General features: G+C 42.1%; 1 protein-coding gene across 1 annotated transcript; it reads left to right on the plus strand.

Annotated features, from left to right (window-relative positions):
• Positions 1–234: 234 nt before the first annotated feature.
• Positions 235–8,559, plus strand: nr2f1a (nuclear receptor subfamily 2, group F, member 1a). Its single transcript, XM_067519834.1, has 3 exons — positions 235–1,583; positions 3,045–3,572; positions 7,328–8,559. Exons 1-3 carry the CDS (start codon positions 1,151–1,153, stop codon positions 7,600–7,602), a joined length of 1,236 nt encoding a protein of 411 aa, XP_067375935.1. The 5' UTR covers positions 235–1,150; the 3' UTR covers positions 7,603–8,559.
• Positions 8,560–20,703: the final 12,144 nt, after the last annotated feature.

The following is a 20,703-nucleotide window of genomic DNA, read 5'->3' on the forward strand; positions in this document are numbered from 1 at the left end:
TTTGCAAATCACACTTACATTTTTCTGCTCTTTCTGCTTTTTAGTCAGTTAAAAAATATATAACATTTTCAGATTTGAACACGAGACCCAGTGACTTATTAGGATGGATATTTTTTGCAGTGAATGAACGGAGGGGGACTTTAACCAATGGAGAGAAAGAGAGGGCTTGGCTATAACCTTAGCCTCCCATTTTCTCTCTCTCCCTATCCCCCCTCTCCTCCTCTCCTCCTCCTCTATGCAGGGCTCTGGCCAGTCAGTCGCCTTTGATTATCAGTCTCCAGCAGCCCCTCTCTTGGCTCCTTGACATGAGCACCATATAAGGCGCAGCGATCTCCATAGAAACGTGTCAGTTTCAATAGTAGTGTCAAAGTTCACTATATACAGACATTCGCGCAGATCCCCCGTTTCGGAAACATTGCTCTGCTGGTCCTCCCGTTTAAGCGCATTCATTTTTGGGTCTCTCCTTCTTCTTGCATATTCTATTAGTTGTTGGTGTTTTTCCTCTTCTTTTTTTATCTTTTCTCTTCGTATCTCCATTCCTCCTGCTGGAGAGAGGTGAAACTATACATGGGCTCTTCATTCGGCGACGCGGTTTTCTTTCGCTGCTGGGCGAGATGATGAGGTTTATTTAAGAATATAGATGTAAAAATCCAGCTCTTCAGTTTTCCCTCCCCTCCTATACGGCGAAGACGGGAGCGTAAAGGAGCAAGGGGAAGAAAAGAGAAAGGAATTTATCTCCGCAGCACTTTGGATCGCGTGTCTTTCCAGCAAAAGGTTTTTTTTACTCGTCCCTGCGTCCATGTGAATCGCTCCTGCCTTTCCTTTGTGGCTATTTTATATCAAACTGCAATTTATTACGTCTGGACTCGGGTTTTCCTACAAGATTAGGGATTCCTGAATGGCTGACTGCAATTTACCTTGGAACTGGCCTCCCGATACTTGCATATCCTGATCGGGTGCCTATTCAATCGCCCTCCTGTATTTTGAATGTATTGATCGCGCTGTACTCCCCTTCTTACCCCATATGAGATTGCGTGCTCCGATTTGACTTTGCACTGCCCCGTCTTTTTGAGATCTCATTTTTTCCCTCCTCCAGGCTTCATAAACACCGGCGATCATTTCGCTTTATAGCACTTTCCGGGGCCGAGATATGGCAATGGTAGTTAGCGTCTGGCGAGATCCGCAGGAAGACGTGGCCGGAGGACCTCCGAGCGGCCCCAACCCAGCAGCGCAGCCGGCGAGGGAGCAGCAGCAGGCGGCGTCTGCGGCGCCTCACACTCCGCAGACCCCCAGCCAGCCGGGACCCCCGTCCACACCGGGGACCGCCGGGGACAAGGGGAGTCAAAATTCTGGACAGAGTCAGCAGCATATTGAATGTGTGGTTTGCGGAGACAAATCCAGCGGCAAACACTACGGCCAGTTCACCTGCGAGGGATGCAAAAGTTTCTTCAAGAGGAGTGTACGGAGGAACTTAACATACTCATGTCGTGCCAATAGGAACTGTCCCATTGACCAGCACCACCGAAATCAGTGCCAATACTGCCGGTTGAAGAAGTGTTTAAAAGTGGGAATGCGGCGGGAAGGTGAATATATATTTTTAAAGCCCACTCATGATTACGCATCCTAGTACCAGACGATGAGAGCTGCCATGTTGCATTAAGGTCACAGGCTATATGGCTGGGCATACTGCAGTCACCGTCCATGTTTTTGAGGGATGTTTGCATGAATGATTAGTCTTTCTGCCTATGAGAGAGGGGGTAAAAAGGCCAGTGCAACCACAGCAGCTAAATGATTGTGAATGCAAGTCGCCTGAACAAAGCGGCTCGACTGGCTGACCATTTTATTTTGTTTTAATCTCGCGGTCTAAACAGTGCCTTTCTCACGCAAAGGCATTCGTTTCTACAGGCCCGTTTGACGTATAGGTTTTGGAACAGAAGAGGGCTCATGTGTGTGTTTGCGTGTGTGTATGTTTAGTGAGAGTGTGTGAGTGTGTGTGTGTGTGTGTGTGTGTGAGTGAGAGAAAGAGCGAGTGTGTGTGTGTGTGTGTGTGTGTTTGTGTGTGTGTGCAGTTATCAGGGCTAATAGACTCTTCCATAAGTAGCCTATATGCAGCTGAGGACTTTATAAATGTAGCAACAGTAAGGCTTGTAAGATGTGTGTGTGAATGTAAAATGAACACACTACATAGCCACGTCTTTCTCCAGTTCCTTATGCTGACTAGACAGCTCAGACACACTGAATAATGCCGCTGAAGTTGTTCATGGCTCATTGTATTGCCTGGTGCATTACAGGCCGTATAACTTTCCTTACTATGTCAGTGGATTTATTCTGAATTATGCAGGCATCCCTCATTTTAAATCTACTATTTGCAGCACACGTTACAAGTCCATGCGTATTACACTCTGAGCTACATAAATATTTTATTTTAATATTAAACAATGGCTGAATTGCTTTTATTACTAGCTGACCCTTTGATGTAGGTAAAATATATAAATGTGATTGCATTTAACAGTAATTATCAGTCATATTTGTAATATGTTTGGCCGCAGTTAATAATTAATAATATTAACAAAAACCTACATAACTACAATTGTAAAATAATATACCCAATAGACTATGTGCAATATGCAGCTACACCTTGAAATTGTCAAAACGGTAAATTTGTTACATTTTCTTTTGTATGAGAGAAAATACGTGTGTGCTTGTTCTAAAAAGGTGATATTATTTTCATTTTGCATACAGCCCATGTAGCCTGCATCCCTAAATGCAAAAACAAAATGTTGTGTGTGAGGGACACAGCACATCTATTTTGATGAGATGCTTATGTTGTCGATAGAATAATTTCCTTCAGAATATTATAGTTTTGCAAGCAGCAAACACTAGTCAATATGTTTTGGAAAGCGTGCTGAGTTTTGATGTCAGTGCATGCCGTTTTACTGAGAAGAAACACACCAGCTGTAGAGTGCTTGACGGTTGTACTTCTCATGAACAATGTTTATCAGTCCTGGATGCACATTTCCTCTTTTTCTCTTTCTTTTTGTCAGCGGTTCAGCGAGGACGAATGCCTCCAACCCAGCCCAACCCAGGCCAGTACGCGCTGACGAACGGGGACCCTCTGAATGGCCATTGCTATCTGTCCGGATACATCTCGTTATTGCTGCGGGCTGAGCCTTACCCGACGTCCCGGTATGGGAGCCAGTGCATGCAGCCCAACAATATCATGGGCATCGAGAACATCTGCGAGCTGGCTGCTCGTTTGCTCTTCAGCGCCGTGGAGTGGGCGAGAAACATCCCTTTCTTTCCCGACCTGCAGATCACCGACCAGGTGTCCCTTCTCAGGCTGACGTGGAGCGAGTTGTTTGTGCTTAATGCGGCCCAGTGCTCCATGCCTCTGCATGTGGCCCCTCTGCTCGCCGCGGCGGGCCTCCACGCCTCCCCGATGTCCGCTGACCGCGTCGTTGCTTTCATGGATCACATCCGGATCTTCCAGGAGCAAGTGGAGAAGCTTAAGACCCTGCATGTAGACTCGGCAGAGTACAGCTGCCTCAAGGCCATCGTGCTTTTTACATCAGGTGGGTGTCCATCATGTCACACAGTAACTTGTCTATCATCAAATGGGGCCTAGTTGCAGTAACATTGCTGGGATGGAGGCTCGCAGGGCGAAGCACTGTGCCATCAACAATATGGCTGTCATGTATAGGCTGGTCACAAATCTGAGTTTACGAGATGTTAGTGTTGCCGATGGAATAGCCATTTTGTCAACCGCCTGCTACATATTCACTTACATGCATTCCCATGTCAGTTGTAGCCGCAGCAGATGATGTGTAAACAAATCCAGATTGAGCGCATCGAGATTTTCAGCGTAACACTCAGTTCAGTTCTTTTTAAATAGCATGTAATTGACAGGCTCATATATGCAGTTTTCATTTCTTTTAATTTAGGAGTCCGAAGTTTTTTGGAACACGTCTTAGCAGTGACCTAGGGTGTAGACTCGCGTCCATAAATTTTGGAACAGGTGTCAGATAATTGAGCGTAAAGATGAAATAGTTTATGACTGGGTGATATATGACAGCCGATGCATTTACGAGTGTTGGAGCATGCTTTTATCCTTGTTTTGCGTTCATAAACACATGTCTTGGGGTGCAGGAAATAATCCTTAGCAGACTGAGATCAAAAAAAGCTTATGGAAGTTGACTCATATGTCAGTGCACCGCTTCTGTAGGACACAGAGCAGACTGTAGATTAATCTTAGCTGACCTATTAATTTTCTTAGTTATTGAGAGTAGTTCCTCTTGTCGCACACGCCTCAAAAAGTCATCAGCTGCAATTTTCAAAAGTAACCTACATTGTTGATAACTTAATTGATGGCTGACTGGGGCAAGGTCCTAAAGGTCCTACTTTACTCTCGGTGCGTAATTTAGATACTATTTTGGAGTTGCTTGTATACGCTTAGTGCCATTAGGCCTGTTATATCAAGGGAATCCGGCGATAGTGGCTTGGAAAAGAAAAGTCTAAACTAACGCACAGGCCCCAAACTTCTTTTAAACTTACGTCGAAGTTTTGACCTCGTTGACTCATATTTGTTCCATGACAAAATTCTGCAACATGGTTGTGCATAATCCATAATTTCACATGTTTGTTATAAAATATTCAGTTTTACGGTGGTTATCCTATTTTGGCTTTAAATTGAAATATGTACTAATTTCAATATCCCTAGAAAGCGTCATGCTCCAGCTTAAACTAACAGTGTTGGTTACACCAGTCTTGTTGTCTTGCATTTTTTGAAAATTATTTTTTATTATTTATTTAGTCATTGTTACTAGGATTCATAAATAAATACCGATTTTTTTATCACATTATATTATATTTTTTTATACATTCATTATTCCATAGCGGAATGACGGTACTAATAAGATGTATATGATCAGGATCTCAATTACCAAAACTCACAAAGTTTGACTGCTCAGCAGAAATAGGGACTGTATTGCAAGTTTTAGGTTTTTCTTTACATTTCCTTTTGTTTGGAATACTACCTTACCACATAGCTTTACTTACAAATAAATTACTTTATATTGTTGTTGTTTTTTTTAATTGTTGGAGTCATAATAACTAAGTCTCACGGTTGACACGCCAGATCTTTTAAGTAGTCTTTTAACCAGTAGAAACACAAAGTAATACGCACACCAGTGCTGAGTTGCCATACTTAGTGTGACAGCCTGTTAGATTTGCATTATTTACTTTGAGCCTGGCACCCTGCAATGTTACTTTGTGCACTGATATATTTCACCGTATTTTCAAAAATGTCCCCCAGATAACCCAGAGAAAATTCATACACACATCAGTGTCCCCATGGTTTCCAACAGATCATTTAGAAGGGTTGATAGGGTACAACTGGTGTTGGCTATAACAAGTCATGTGGCACTTTGCCAAGACCTACGTCGATTGGTTGTCTTTAATAAGACAAGATTTGTCAGCATTTAGTGCATAAATAATGGTGGCCAGGCTAAACTATTTCACAGCAGTGCAGGATCATTGTCTCACACTAACTCCTTGCCCACATGTGCACTTTGCAGTGTGTGCCTCTGCTAACCTACCACAGAAATGGTCGTTTGCGAATCTGGAAGCTATCTGCTGCCTTGTCCCAGTCCTTTGAGGTAGTGGTGTGCAGGGTTACAGGCAGGCCTGTGGAGGACTGTGGGGTGTCTTCAACCAGCTCTCTCTCGACACATACATCCAACTCCCTACATGACTGAATTGCAACATTTGAGTCAAGTATTATATTTTACAACGATTTCCCAATTTAATTAATTTCAACGTTATTGATTGCTGTAGATTTTAAAAGAGACACTCAACGTCAATTCAAAGGGATTTGCATACACGGTGCAATGACCAGCCTGACTAAGGTCACAGTAAATCACCCCGAGATCACATCGTTGCCCCCGGGTTCATAAGGTTATTGTGTCTGGCTATAGTGAGTTATAGCACTGAGAAATCACGAATAGGCTTAAAAGCCTCTCTCCTGTGTTTAATGCATTAATACTTGAAAACTAAAGATGTCTTTCTTGTCTAGTTTCTACAAAGGCACAGCTCAATACAGAGTCGTTTAAGGAGAGCCTAGACTCCATGTGGGACCATATACGCCAGCGGTTATGCTGCTTGAGTTTACAGCAGTTTATAAGCAGTACAACACGCATGCTTAGGTTGTGTGAAAAACTGTTCTATTTGTAACAGTCTACAGCATCTTAACACACTAACAAGAATTATATGCTTTTGTCTATATTGAAGCGTGGCTGCACACGGCTGCATAACCCACCAGTGAGCACCAAAACCTGCGTCTCGCCTGCGTTGTTACAGGCTCATTTTCTGACATTTTATGTCGCTTCTGTGTGACTATTGACTTCACCTCCTCTAATAAATTTGATTGCTTCCAGCGGCCTGTCCTATAGGCTCCATCTAAAAACGGGCCAAGAGTGGTCTATGGAGAGAAGAGCGGCGGAATGACTTAACAGCTTACTGCAGAGTAATTAGGTCACATTACATCCAGTGCAATTTCAAATTCATCAGTGCCGTTTATGTTTCCTTATACTTGAGTCCCCAGAGTGCAGACATCAAGAGCAGCGGCCTTTAGGCCTATAACCTACCCTTCGCCTTTGCTCCATTGCCCCATCAGTTCTTCCTCTCCATGCTCACAGCGATGTTTTCGTGACATTCAGCTCCATATTCTTGTTGATTGTTGTAGGGGCCAACTGAGATATCCTCTTTTGAGCTGGCGCACCCTCTACACCAGCAGCAAGCCCCTTGTTTATTCTGTATGACAGTCCCACTCGCTCAGTGTGATGTAGCATGTTTGGGCAGTGTTTGTTCATTACACTTTGTCAATAACACGTAAAGACTGATGTTGAATGATAACCGGAGTGCTTTTGCAAGACATAAATTCGGCATGGCAGTGTGTGCACTTACCAAAATCTACCATGTGGGGTTGTGTTCATACTGTTAAACATAAAATAATAAGCTGTGTAATTTGAGAGCTACACCCTAAAAATGTTTATAATGGAAAGGAAATAAGTTTTTATTGTCTATCGCTCTTTCTCATCAGATGATTATGCGTCTCTGCACGTTTGGTGACCTGAGAGGCTCGTATATTTGACAAATGAAATTTAATAATAGATTTTAGGTATGCAGGTATTGTTTCACGTGTTCCTTGACATGTCGAAGTTTCACGAAATATAATACAAGATTCTGGTACTTTTCCCCAGCTCGTTGTGCCTTGGGGTTTTAGAGACGTGACGACTCTAACCACAATGTTTTTCTTGTGTGTGTTTCTCAGACGCTTGCGGCCTGTCGGACGCTGCTCACATCGAGAGCCTACAGGAGAAGTCCCAGTGCGCCCTGGAGGAGTACGTGAGGAGCCAGTACCCGAACCAGCCCAGCCGCTTTGGGAAGCTCCTGCTGCGGCTGCCCTCCCTGCGCACCGTCTCCTCGTCGGTAATCGAGCAGCTGTTCTTCGTCCGCTTGGTAGGTAAAACTCCTATTGAAACCCTCATCAGGGATATGCTATTATCCGGGAGCAGCTTCAACTGGCCTTACATGTCCATCCAATGATCCTAATAAGAAAGTGGGAAAAAGAGAGGAAAAAAAGGACCAAAATTCAGCACCCCTCACCCCATCCTCCTTCAAGAAGACTATATATAGGACCTTTTCTGAGAAACTTGGAAGACATTACTTTTTTTCTGTCTTCTGGGACTGTGATGGAATACATTATGTACAGAAAAATATTGGAACTGGACTTTACACCTATGTAAATCCACCCTCATCTTCAAGAACAATACTCTTCATTTTGTAAAATACTAGTCTTTATTTTCGTTTTTTTTTTTTTGTAAAAAATACAAATAAAATAAAAAACATCATATGCGCAGTAAGAAAAAAAGAATCAAGACTTAGCGGGAAAATAATGTTTCCAAGCAATTATAAGAATTGTCCTGTGTCTATGTACCTCTCTGTTTTGTATTTTTTCTGGTTCTAAACCAGGGTTTCTGTGATTCTATACTAATAATTTTTTGATATAACCTTTTGCTTCTTATAATGAGTGCGATATATGTTGTCGAAGCTATGTTCTCCAAGAATTAAAATTGAAGTGAGAATTTAAAAACAGAAAAATAAAGAAATTTAGACAAATAAGAAACAGTCTAATCGCTATGACAATATCACCACTGATGGTTGAACTTTTTTCCCAATTAATACGATGGACCTGCAACAGCAGCAAACTGACCTCCAGGACATTTTTACTGAGAGGACGTCTGGGGCGCCTTTCCCCGGGCCACGAATGCGTGTGGAGTCGATCATCAGTCAAAGAGGAGAGACATGAAAATCAAAAGCACTTTTAATATATCATTTCAAATACATTTTGTTTGTTTCGTCTTGAAAACTTTCATTGTTTCTTGAATTTTATTGGTTGTTGCCTTCAATTTGCTTACTCCATGATGCAGCTTTTTGCAGAAGGTTCGGTTGATGAAGTTGTGTGATGGTGACTGTACTATTAAAAAAAGAAATAGGCAACAATGTCTCATTCTCAAGCATTTTCCTGAAAGTAAATGTCAAGATGCCCAGGCTTATTTTAATCCATCTCTGTGCGCTCTTGGTTTTCTATAAGGAGAGCACCTCTATAAGTGTAGCCTACTGTTACTGAGTCAGTATCTTGCATTGCGCTACACTGAAAATTATAAGTTTGAATACAGTGTTTACCTGTATTCCACCTATCACTAAAAACGAGGTGGCGAACAGGATTAAATGCCGTATTTATACAATAGTTACATACCATACGTATCAACAGACCTATTGACATAACTGGCAAGGCAGACACCAAGGAGGAGAGGCTGTACGTGTGGAAGTACAGCAGTGAGCTCACTGCCAGCCTGTTAGCGCATTAATGTTTAATATTTTTCCCAGACAGCGAGGAAAGCCTGCGCACCAAACAGGGCCACCTCTATCTTACCTCCTGTGGCTTAATCAAGGTGATTCTCCACAAACCAAACAATATCCCCCTCTCCCCCATTCTTAAAAACTCCTGCCTTCATAGGACATGGCTCAATATTGATGTGGGTGTCATTTGGCAAAAGGGTTAGGCCCCGCTGCAAAGCTGCTGTGATATGCGTGATCAATCTGGAAAATGTATTTTACAGCATGTAAGCCAGTCGATAGGAACACCGTGTGTGATGCATTGTGTGGGAATAGAGAGAGAGAGAGAGAGAGACAGGGAGAGACTATGGAGGCAGTGTTGAGGGAAAGAAAATGTTTTGTGTGTCTGTGTGTGTATGTGCGTGTGTGTGTGTAAAAAAGAGAGAGAGAGAGAGAGAGAGAAGACAGGGAGATAGGAAGAGAAAGAGATGTGGCCTTGGTTTGCCTGATACATTCAGAGCATAATCTGTCTATATATGAGTCTATCTATAAGTGTTGGATGGGTTGCATAGAGTTTCTGTCCTTGCATTGGTTTCTATGTGTTCGTTTCATCTTTCCTGTATCCATATACTGCACAAATGACACAGAAAGCCCAGTTCTGGACCTGGATCTACCCTTACTGTCAATACTGCGTTGCACTAACACCCAGAGTGATAAAATGTGATAAATTGGAAGGCGTTATGAAGAAGAAAATGGGGTTTCGCTGTGACAATTATTAAATTTGCCTGTTAGTCCTCCCCTCTTTATCAGACGTGTTGCTTGTGTGCCATATTGCCCACATCTTCATCTGCTGACTGGCAGTGATGAGGAGCAGGAGGACAGGAGCAGAGCTGCATGTAGCACGTTGCAATGCCTGAATTTCATATCGCCATATTTGTCATCTGTTTTATAGGACTGGGGGAGGGGTATTTCTACCGGTGCTTTATTTATTTCTCACTGCCTGTCTCGTTCAAAGTGAACAATAATAAGGTATTATTTAGCTCGGCCTCATGCTGGAATGATGCTGTAGGTTGCGCGTCATGTTGTCCTTAGATCCTCTATCACAATAGTACAGTTCTTATTCTCATGATAAATGTGTGTTCAGGCATATTGCGGCTATTAGCTCCCTGTCGACCCATCTGTAGCACTGGGTCAGTTGTGATGTTGCTTAGGCTACTGTACAAATACAAATGTGATATTTCTCCAGGTTGGGATCGTTGTGTCCTCCCTGTGAAGACGATTCTCTCCGAGGTTTAGGTCAGAATGAGCTGACGAGGCCATTCTGCTTTACACTAGAGGCAGCAAATTCTCAATTGAGTCCAAAAAATTAACCGTAGACACACATAATCAACAGTCTCTGAGACGCAGCTTTAGAAACAGATAATTACTGAAACACTGGAATTATTTAGCGTGTTTGTCTTAACTGGTGTTTTTTGGAATAATCCAGAGGATCGTTTCTTGGATGGTGAGGAGGGCTGCATGTAAGAATAAATGTTATTTTTTTCCCAAAGAGAATGAATATGTCCTCACCCTGGCAATCACACCAGTCCAGGTCGTTTTTGTTTTATGTAGCTCTGGACTAAATTGTTTGCTGGGTTATTAAACGCAGCTTTCAGCTGGTTGTCTGCACATAATGCATTCTAAATCCCTCTAGACTAACTATCTTTTATCCTCTTGCTGTGAGCATTCTGTTATACAATTGTTACACTACAGGCTATATAAAGCAATAGTTCAAAAACAGATGAATTTGTGGCATGTGTTCCTAATTAACGATTCTGTATAGGCAACAAAAGCGAAACACACAAGGACTCGAGAAAAAGTGATATTTTCTATTTAGGCTGAGGACCATTTTTGGCTCTCTTTGCTTTGACAGAAGCTCAAATTAGTATATTGCGCAACACTTCAAATATTGAAATAATAAGCTTCTAATATTAGCTACATTTTATTATGACATTCAACAAGACGCTTATGGTCAAAATTCTCCTGATATGAAGAGACCGTTATTAAATTGAATTAAATGAAAAGGCAACAAAGTGCAGTATGAGAGGAGAAAATGCACTGTCAGATAGGACTCTAGCTGTGGTGGGTGAAGGAGATGGATATGTGGCACACTAGAGGCCCCATTTGTGTCTGTAATTTCGGAAACTCCGGTTACCAAAGTGTTACTACGAAATGAGTTAAATAACCATTTACCTTTGTCTGGTTTCATTCATCAAACCACAAGTGGAGGACTCCTAACACGGGGGGCTATTTGTTTGCTTTACACAAGCAGCTGGGTGCGATTTCACGTTTGAGATATCTGTCTGAAAGCGAAACATTTATTATCCTAAGTTGTCAGCGAACCTATTTCGCCAAAACCCTCAATGCAAGCCAATGGTTTTATGCAGCGGTGGAAATGTCCTATTGGCGTTACACGTCACTTCATTTCACTTATAGTGGCCCGGTTTTCCCGGGCACATTTGACAAATACTGTTGTTTGAGACAATAACAATTTCCAAATAGCGGCTCCATGTATGAATGGGGGGCCCTCTGAAGTATGACACGGCTTATTTCTCATATTGTCTTGTGCGCAAAAACGATGACAACACGAGACAACAAGTGCTTCGCTGTGTCTGCACTCACCTCATCCACACGAGTTTACAAAATGACTGAGAGCCGCACAGTGAGGACAAATGTTCAAAATTAAACCGAGTCCCGTGAGGTGTCGGCGCTATATCTCAGCAAACAGTCTGTCTCTTGTTGTATTGACTGTACACGGTCAACTGAGAGAGACATATCTGATGAGTACAGTGTGCTGTCCTGAGATCTGACCGCGGTCCTCATGGGCAACCTTTAAGCCATGGATCAAATCCATCCCTGCGGGGAATAAAATATCCCTAGTTGTGAATGTAACATAAGGGGACGCCTCCCAGGGACACCTCCCTGCGCTGGTGTGTGTGTGCGCGCGCGCGTGAGTGTACACGCGCAAGTTGTGTTACGATTGTCATAACTGTGTGTAGGCAACGGTGGGAATTTTATATACGTGTGAGGTCTTTTTGTATGTATGTGTGCGGGCGCGTTCTTTGGATATTCGTGCTTAAACGCGTGTATGTACCACCGTACGTACTGGCGTGTGCGCGCGCCACTGGCCAAGATAGGGAGAGAGACAGAGAGAGAGAGAGAAAGAGAGAGAGAGGTGGTTGTGAGAAAGCCCGGATCGCTGTGTAAGCGGATCCCTTTGTGTTGATTTAGGAAGACGTTTGCTGTATATAACGTTCAAGGCTGATAATATCATTGCCTGGCCAGATAAATAAAGCATTGGCCAAACCATCGGGTCAGCTATCGATCCGCTTTTTCTACCCGAGAGGAGGAGGAGGAGAGAGGGGAAAGAGATGGGTGGGGGTGGACAGGAGGAGGGGGATAGAGAAAAAGAACGAGAGAAAGGGAGAGAGACCTCACTCATTAGCATTCCACAGCCATGGACTAAACGCTGACAACTAACAGAGATATCCAGCTCTACACCACTGCATGCATTTTCCCCCCTTTGTCTTCTTCCCCTGGCCCTTCATTTCCAAGGGACAGATCTGTCGTCAAAGCCAACACATTTTTATTTATGCCTTCTCCACAGTTTTTTTATTCGTTTGTTTGTTTGTTTATTTTTTTTAGTTTTTTTTTTTTTGCACAAGTGCACTAGAGAGAAACCCATCCAGTAAAGCAGAGAAAAAGGGGGGAAGTCATGTTGTAAAAAGTGTACAGAAGTGACAGAGCTAAGCACACTAGCTTTACTCGGGAGACTTGGGAGAGGTACAATTGTGTGTGGCTTGACAAAATAGAAGTGGGATACTTTTTAAATGGTAAACGTAACTGGTATTATTTAGATTTTTGAGGATTAAAAAATCGACTGCGTGTAGACTTCGTAATGAGGAGCTAAAATGTGGTCATTTTATTTCTAAATCGTTAGTACGTCAATATTTTCCAAAAGTAGCTTGGGAAGTATTATTCAGTCTATTGTCAGAATTATAGAAATTTGTTAACTTGTGTGCAGTAAAACGTGTGCAGTAGTTCTGTATTCTAGCTGTTTGGGACGACCGCAGTATAATCTGTAGGATACAATAAACACATTGATTTAATAAGTCTGTCAGAGCAAAAACCAAAAATCCCTGAACTTTGGAAAATTAAAGATGAGGTTTTTGTATAAACATAAAAACGATTTACATTTATAATAGTTCAGAAACTTCACCTAATAATTGAGTGAATACATTAAAACTTTAAAATGTTTGAAACTGTGATGGAGACACCACATTATTTGGGCAAGGTCCTTTTCTCAGATGACTTTATCCTAATGTGCGCTCAAGTCTTGCCCAACAATGACAGCTGTTCATCTGATAGTAACTTCTTTCCAAGTTTTCTCCCCTCCCACCCCGGGGCCCCCCGATCTCTGTCTTGCTTTGTTGTTTTAAAATATGCATGTCTCTCCGGAATGCCAGTCACGGGTCCAAACTTTGTGTGTCCCAACCTCCCACATGATGAAATGATCCTTTTAACGCGGGCTCAATATGTCTCAATCTGCACTTCTCTCCTCTCACCAAAGCTTCTGGGTTCGGGACACAGCCCAGAAATATATTAATTAAAGCGCACTTCTACACACTCTTTAGCACTGCGGAAGAGGCAGTTGGATCAAGTAAAGCTCTGTCAACGACGGATGGATGAAGATTCACGGCAGGAAAAGAAAAAAAGTAAGGCTCATTTTGACGCTCTCCCTCAGTTCTCCTCCTCCTCCTGTTCCTCTCTCTTTCCTCAAGCGCGCGCGTGCGTGTGTGTGTGTGCGTCTCTGTTTTACACTGTGTTCTTGTGTGCTCTTCGGACTGAAACGGATAAAGCCAGGGGGAGTGAGTGAGAAAGAGAGAGAGAAAAATGTGAGAGAAAGGGGAGGAGGGATATATACGTAAAAGTGAAGGAGTGTGTCTATATTTGTGTGTGTACGTGTGTGTATGTGCGTGTCTGTGTGCGTGCGCGCTTGTCATCACCAAGAAATTAATCAGCACGTGGCAATAAACTCCAAAGTGCAAGTTTCCTCACTGGCGTACTATGTATGTAGAGTATACGGAGCCTTGTTTGCATGTATGCAGGTGTTTGCGCGTACGCGCACATGAATAAATGCTTTGTGGAATATATCGCGCTACCTTCCAGGAAAAAAAGACCCAGATTGTCGGAGAGGAAATGCTTGGTTTTAAAGGGGAAAAGCGTGAATCGGATGTAACATAGCGTTTGCAACTGAAGAGGAACTCCTAATTCTGTCAAGTTTTGAGAGGATGTGTGTATGTTTCTCGGCGACAAAGTGATGCTGTTACAAAAGACAAACGCGACTTAATATGAACCAGTTTATACATAACTGGTGTAAGAATTACTTGTTGAGTTGATGAAAACCCGGGAAAATTTGAGTTGAATGGGAAGCCTGCAAACCTGTTGCTTCTGGTCCAAACATAACAACAACCTCAATACAGTAATAACATCCCATGAGTCCTGCAGTATTTCATCCCGTAATAATCCATCCCTCCAAAAATGTAAACAGAGCAACACTGGGAGTCACTGGGAGATCTGCACAACAAATTGAATGTAATTACTGTGTTCATTTATTAAATTCAGATACATTTTAATAGACAACCCAACAGTTTGATTATGTCAACATATGGGGGGTGGTGGTGCTGGGCTTACATACCTGATAACGCCTGGGCTTTTCAGCAATATTTACGGCTTCTCTTTCTAATACACTCCAGATGGTGTGTGTGTGACTGTGCCACCGCACTCAGCAAGCTCAATTTTTACTCAGCAGCATTTTGTTGCAATTACATCAGTGCTGAGACAGAATTTATTACAGACCAATTTTCGTTGCAATATATATATAATGTAAAATTATTTAAATAAAAAAGAAAATGGGGAGAAAAAAGTTTTGACCACTAGTAACCCCCACTTTATTTGCCTGAGATGTTTTTAAACAGCTCCAAAGTTCAGTTTGGGGAGAGAAAATCTTTTTTTTTAAATCTTGTTAAAATATAGGGCTAAAACACTCCCCAATTCACGGTTTGATGGATTAATAAGTTATGAAGACAAAACACACAGGCCGCATTCATGCCCGACCAATCTTTGTTGTAGCCTGTGCGTTTTTTCAGCCAGTCACTCAAGCAGAATAATACTTGTAAAGATATAATCCACTGAGCCTATACCCTCTGTAGTCCTTTGCAATATTATCCACTGACAATAAATTGCAAAGCTTTTTAGCTGGTATCCAGCCTCTCTACTGAACACATGTGAATGTCATTTGCTAAGGATTTGGATAATACACTAATTCCTTTAATAATTTATTACTACATTAGGTTTGTCATGATAAAAGCATATGTCCGCTGGAGAATAATTATAGATTTCTAGTTGAGAGCATTTGTGCAGATATTCATAATATTATCATTTGATATAACAAATCACATCTATCTATCTATCTATCTATCTATCTATCTATCTATCTATCTATCTATCTATCTATCTATCTATCTATCTATCTATCTATCTATCTATCTATCTATCTATCTATCTATCTATCTATCTATCTATCTATCTATCTATCTATCTATCTATCTATCTATCGCGTATCTCCGTCCGTCTGTCTTGTTGTACAGTCAAAGTTGCTATCTGTGTTTACCTGGTTTGCTCAGAGAGGCTGCTGTAGGTCTATTATGATTGACTGAAACGATGCACTGAAGGGTATTTTTCATCTATGCCACGGGGAACCGCGCCTGACAGTGGTAAGGTTTCCCACTGACTCCCTTTAGTCTCCATGCATGGTTCTCTCACCCCTTCGCTCTCTCTCTCTCTCAGCCACCTCAGAGGACATGCGGCAAGTTGATAAATACATGTCTTTTTTCCATCTTACTCAGCACCATCCATCAAATTTGTATGTCCATGGTGCACAGCTGTGCTTAAGGGAGGTAGTGGATGCCAGTAGTGGAGCAGAAACACACTCCAAATCGTCAACAAGGGATGTATTGCTCTCTCTACATACTAAATAATTGCTTGATCATTCGCGCTCTGTTCTGGTCATGTTAACGTGGTGAATTGTCTTATGACAGGCTATGCCAGCGTTACTCTGGTCGGAGATTTAGAAGTGGTCTTTTAGCTGTGATCTGTGGGTTAATAACCTCTTCATGCACTATAACCACTGTGTTTTGATCCTAGTAATACGTTGGATAGAGCATTTCTCTGGCTTGCCCACGGCTTGGACCACTCTACAGAAGACCAGTCGCCCTGTGGTTGCAAACTCTTTGTGGCCCCACATACCGCCGCTGTGATTATAGAAGTGCCTCCTCTCCCTTGTTAAAGGAGCGAAGCTCTAATCTAGCTTCTGTGTCGCCCCCAAAGCCAGCGTGCTATAGTGAAAATGTGTGTGTGGGTACGCGCGTAAGAGTGGGGGTCGGTCGGAGCGCGAGAAGAGGGGACGGGAAGGGTGGGAGAGAGGGAGAGAAAAGGAGGGGGGTTATAACGGAGTGGCCCTTTCCTTCTTTTGAGTGACACGACCCCTCTCTTCTCTTCAAAGGCCATGCAGAAATAAACGCATCTCATTTGAATGGCGATTTTTTTCCTGGTGGTATTTCACAGCCAAGATTTCTGGAATTGGAATGTGTTTTTTATTTTATTATTTATTTATTTTTTTTGCAATATTGAATTCGGGGATGGTTCTGGTGGCGGGGTATTCAATATTCTGATCTCTCCACATGCAGCATTCTGCAGCCAGTGTGGTATTTTGTCCATGACTACTACAACACCAACACCACCCCCTCCTGCAACCCCACCAAATTCATTTGCATCCGCTGATGATATCAGTAAAGAATTGCTGGCACCGTATGAGCCAGGCTGGGGGGGTGAAGGCTTATTTGGATAAAACTGGACCGCAGAGTGGACACGGCCCTAAAGGTCATTCAACCATTCATGTCAAGGTGGCAGGGGGTGTGTGTGTTGGGGGGTCGGCATGGGATTGCCAAAGAGGCTTATTTGAAAGCGGGCGTATATTTGAGGCAAGGGAATGAAAAGGAGTGGACCACAAAGCTCGTCATACTTCAAATACGCCCCGTCACATCTTCACTCTTTCCTTTCCACGCAGGCGGCGGGTATATAAGGAAGGTGGGGTCTATATGACACGGCCTGCAGAACATGCAGCAGAAAAGAAAACGTGGATCATAGAGGTGAATGACAAATGAAGGGGTTTCCAAGGTTCTCCAGTGAGTGGTTCCCTCTGATTTGTGCAAAGAATAACCTGGATGAATTCAAATAAGGTGCCAGTGGTTGTTAGAAAGTTCTTTTAATGCTGCTGATGTGGAACATCACACATAATCTCGCGGGGTTGTTTACTGCACCATAATGCTGAAGAGAAAGAAACCCTTTCTGAAAGTATTCTTTGCAGCACCAAAATGGGGCTTTGGCATGGAGCGAGCTGATAATTTTCTGATTACAAGGCTATACAATTTTGGTAATAGCACAGAATGTCACGGTTTTCCGAGGAAAAAAGAACAGAAAAATGGCTAAAGTATAAACGTAATGACATGTGTGCTATAGGCTGCATTACAACTGAATGGCACAGTTAACACACTGTGTAATGTTCTTAAAAGAGTAGGTATTATGTCACAAATGTCTAAAATGTCTGTTAAAGGATTTAAAATTGGATTATTTAATTTTGTTGTTTTATCTAAATATGTTTTATTGTTAATGTTATAAATTGCTAATATTCGGACACCGTTTCTAGTAACTATAGCCTCCACACCACAGAGCAGATCAGGTAAACAATAGCATTCAGTGGCACAACACGCAATAAAACTGCCCAATAAAATGTATTTAATTAATAAATCACTTATTGCAACCTCCTGCCGCTCATATCCCAATTTACTTGGAAGAAGGCAATGTCACCGACTACCGCGGGCGCGCGCGCGCACACACACACACACACACACACACACTCACGAGCACAGACGTCACTTCATCATTATATATTATAAAATTAGGTGAGGCACATTGGCAGTGGAAGGAGTCACAATTTCATTATAATTATTTCTAAAAGTATATTAGTGGCTTAGTTATAAGTGTGTCCACATAGTGTAAACTTTATTTTCACTTTGTCTGCTGTGGGGGATTATTGAAAGCCTTAACCGAGCAAAAAAATTGTCACAAATTGCTGGTTGTCGTGGGGCCAATGACAAGATAACGAATATGAGAATTTTTGCCCCTGACACCTCGGTTCATATATCACTGCAAAAGCCGACTAATCACTCACAGGTTGTCTTTAGTATCATTACACTTCAGGTTCATGTTTAAGTGTTATGTCAAAAGTGTACATTTACATTTATTTTACTTTGTAAGCCTAAAGAAACAAACTAAATGTGGTTGCTAATGCTAGATGCATTTATTAATTATGGGAAATAATTCAGTAAATGAATGATTTCGCATTGTGCGAGCTGTTCAGTGCACAGAGCCTATCGATGTATAAGATAAATATATGATGCCAGGTTTTTCTAACCTTGTTTCTCAGCAGAAATCCACCGCTTGTATGAAACACAGTGAAGTGAAAATGATCATTTTAGATATATATCTCTACATTGATTGCTGCACTAATGGTGTTTGTGCCCCTGTACTCCTGACCAGGCTTTTACCACTGCTGCCATTATAATTCTTCATTATTACTGCTTATACTGTAAATGGCTATAACTGCTGCTGCTGTTATTGCACCATCATTACCAGCAGTGATGTTACATGGAAGACGACTTAGTCCCGTCTTTGTATAGGCTATTCATTAAGTGCGGCGAGGACGAAGAGGGAAGATTACTGAAAGTGGATCAGGATGGATGCATAATACTTACCGTTTACACAACCCTTTTTGTTCTGTCTTTTTTTTAACCAAAACCGATTTCTTAACACTACTCAGCAGCAGTGGAGAATCAGACCGACTGTACACATATATATAAAATTGATTCTCCCCCTTGACAGAAGATGTATTGTTGTCTTGTGCACATACACATCCCCAGTAAAACGCTGTGACGTAGCTTGAGAGTGATAGTATCGATTGATTTTTGTCAAGTGGCGGAGTCACCAGCCGCCCTTCCCCTCCATCACCCACTCTGACATTAAAAGTTCTCCCATTTTTAGCTTGACCACTGATCAGCTGGTTTGCCGTCGCGACCCTTCGGATGCTCATTAAAATACGATCCGGTGGAGAAAAAAAAGCAGAGGATGTTACACTAACACTAATTAATCGATCTGGGCTGGATCGTGTATTAATCTTGTGCAAACGGCAGACTTGCATAGCAGGCACATAGCAGGGTCAGGATCGCGCCATAGCGTGCAAGATACTCAAAGTTTGTAGTGTTTGAGAGCGCTAAACCGCGGCGCTTTGTTGTGGCGTCCCTCTGCGCCCCTGTGTGCTGTGTGCCTCGCTCCCTCTCTCTCCCTCAGACCCTCCATGCTGTTATTGTTTCTACCTTTGTTTGCTAGATGGCGCTCTGCGTTGTGGGACCCTCTGACACAGGAACCGCCTCATACCCTCTCTCTCCTCAGCTCTGCGCTCAGCCCACAGTGCACAGCAGAGCGCACAGCAGCTTTTCATGGCCGTTTCTTAACCAGGAATTTCAGCTGCTGCAAACAACTCCGATTTAATTTCACCACTGTGAATAGTGGGGGAGTTTTATAATTGCATTATCCTATGGCGAGCGACGTTGTTTGTTTTGTTAAGCCTTAGAATCCCATCGATTAAAACCAGCGATCAGTATTTAATTTTAATGTAAACTGATAATAATACAGAGCACCACACAACATTTGAGCTTTAGATAATTAACTGTTTGTTTTAGCAACGTATCGCTGCAGAAAATATACAGTAATTCAAATTTAAATTATATTGGAAGAAATAAAAGGACTTTAATTATGTATTTTCGAGTAAATAATGTCTAATTAATTGAAGCGAAGACAGACATACTTAATATGAAGATGCTACAGAGAATTAAGTTCGACTACAAACTCTTTACAGCAGAAATATGTATGCACATTCTCAGAAAATCCCATGAATGAATTGAAGTATGATGCCACGATGTCTCACACACGAAAGCGCTGCCGGAGGCTCAGTGATGAAAAACCAGAAACGTATTGTTTCTGCTTAAAATAACAAAGTTTCCTAATTTTAACCTGCATATAATTTAGCATTTTTCTTATGATTTATTAGCAATGCAACGAACAGCTGCCAGACTTTTTAATCTGTTTTAGATTAGTTACAACCACGAAAAAGGTCCATTGTGTTGTTTGCTGAGTGGCCCACTCTGCTCTAAGATATACTGCTGCAGTTACACTTTCACTAAATAGCGGCTTGTCGGTGTCTGACGTTGATGAATGTGTTGGAGACTTGGAGAGCCTTTTACAGCTGTCTTAAAAAGCGCCGTGGCCCCAGACCAGCCACAAACAGATCAGGTGCAGGGGCCTTAATACGGCAGTCAGTGACAAAGGAACACGCACTTTACACACATTGGGAAGGACTCACTGATGTAATAAAAACTAAACCCTGCAGGCGTTTTATTTACAAATCGACAGATTTAAAATTGTGATGTAAAATGAGACAATATCATTCACAAAGATGTGGTTCGTGTGTAGAAACAAATGAGGGATATTTTTATTATTAAGATGTCTCTATTGTTAGTTTATGTTACGGTAACTGTTTTGATTTGTAACGATTACCAACTGGAAACCGTAAGGATCTTGTAATTTTCCAAT

The sequence above is a fragment of the Channa argus genome, chromosome 11, assembly GCF_033026475.1.
Source record: "Channa argus isolate prfri chromosome 11, Channa argus male v1.0, whole genome shotgun sequence".
Taxonomy (NCBI): Eukaryota; Metazoa; Chordata; class Actinopteri; order Anabantiformes; family Channidae; genus Channa; species Channa argus.

Excerpts from the sequence above, each read along its gene's own strand:
- nr2f1a (XM_067519834.1), top strand. The coding sequence starts at position 1,151 with ATGGCAATGGTAGTTAGCGTCTGGCGAGATCCGCAGGAAGACGTGGCC. Across the intron at positions 1,584-3,044 it reads AGTGGGAATGCGGCGGGAAG|CGGTTCAGCGAGGACGAATG; the intron begins GTGAATATATAT and ends TCTTTTTGTCAG. Across the intron at positions 3,573-7,327 it reads CATCGTGCTTTTTACATCAG|ACGCTTGCGGCCTGTCGGAC; the intron begins GTGGGTGTCCAT and ends TGTGTTTCTCAG.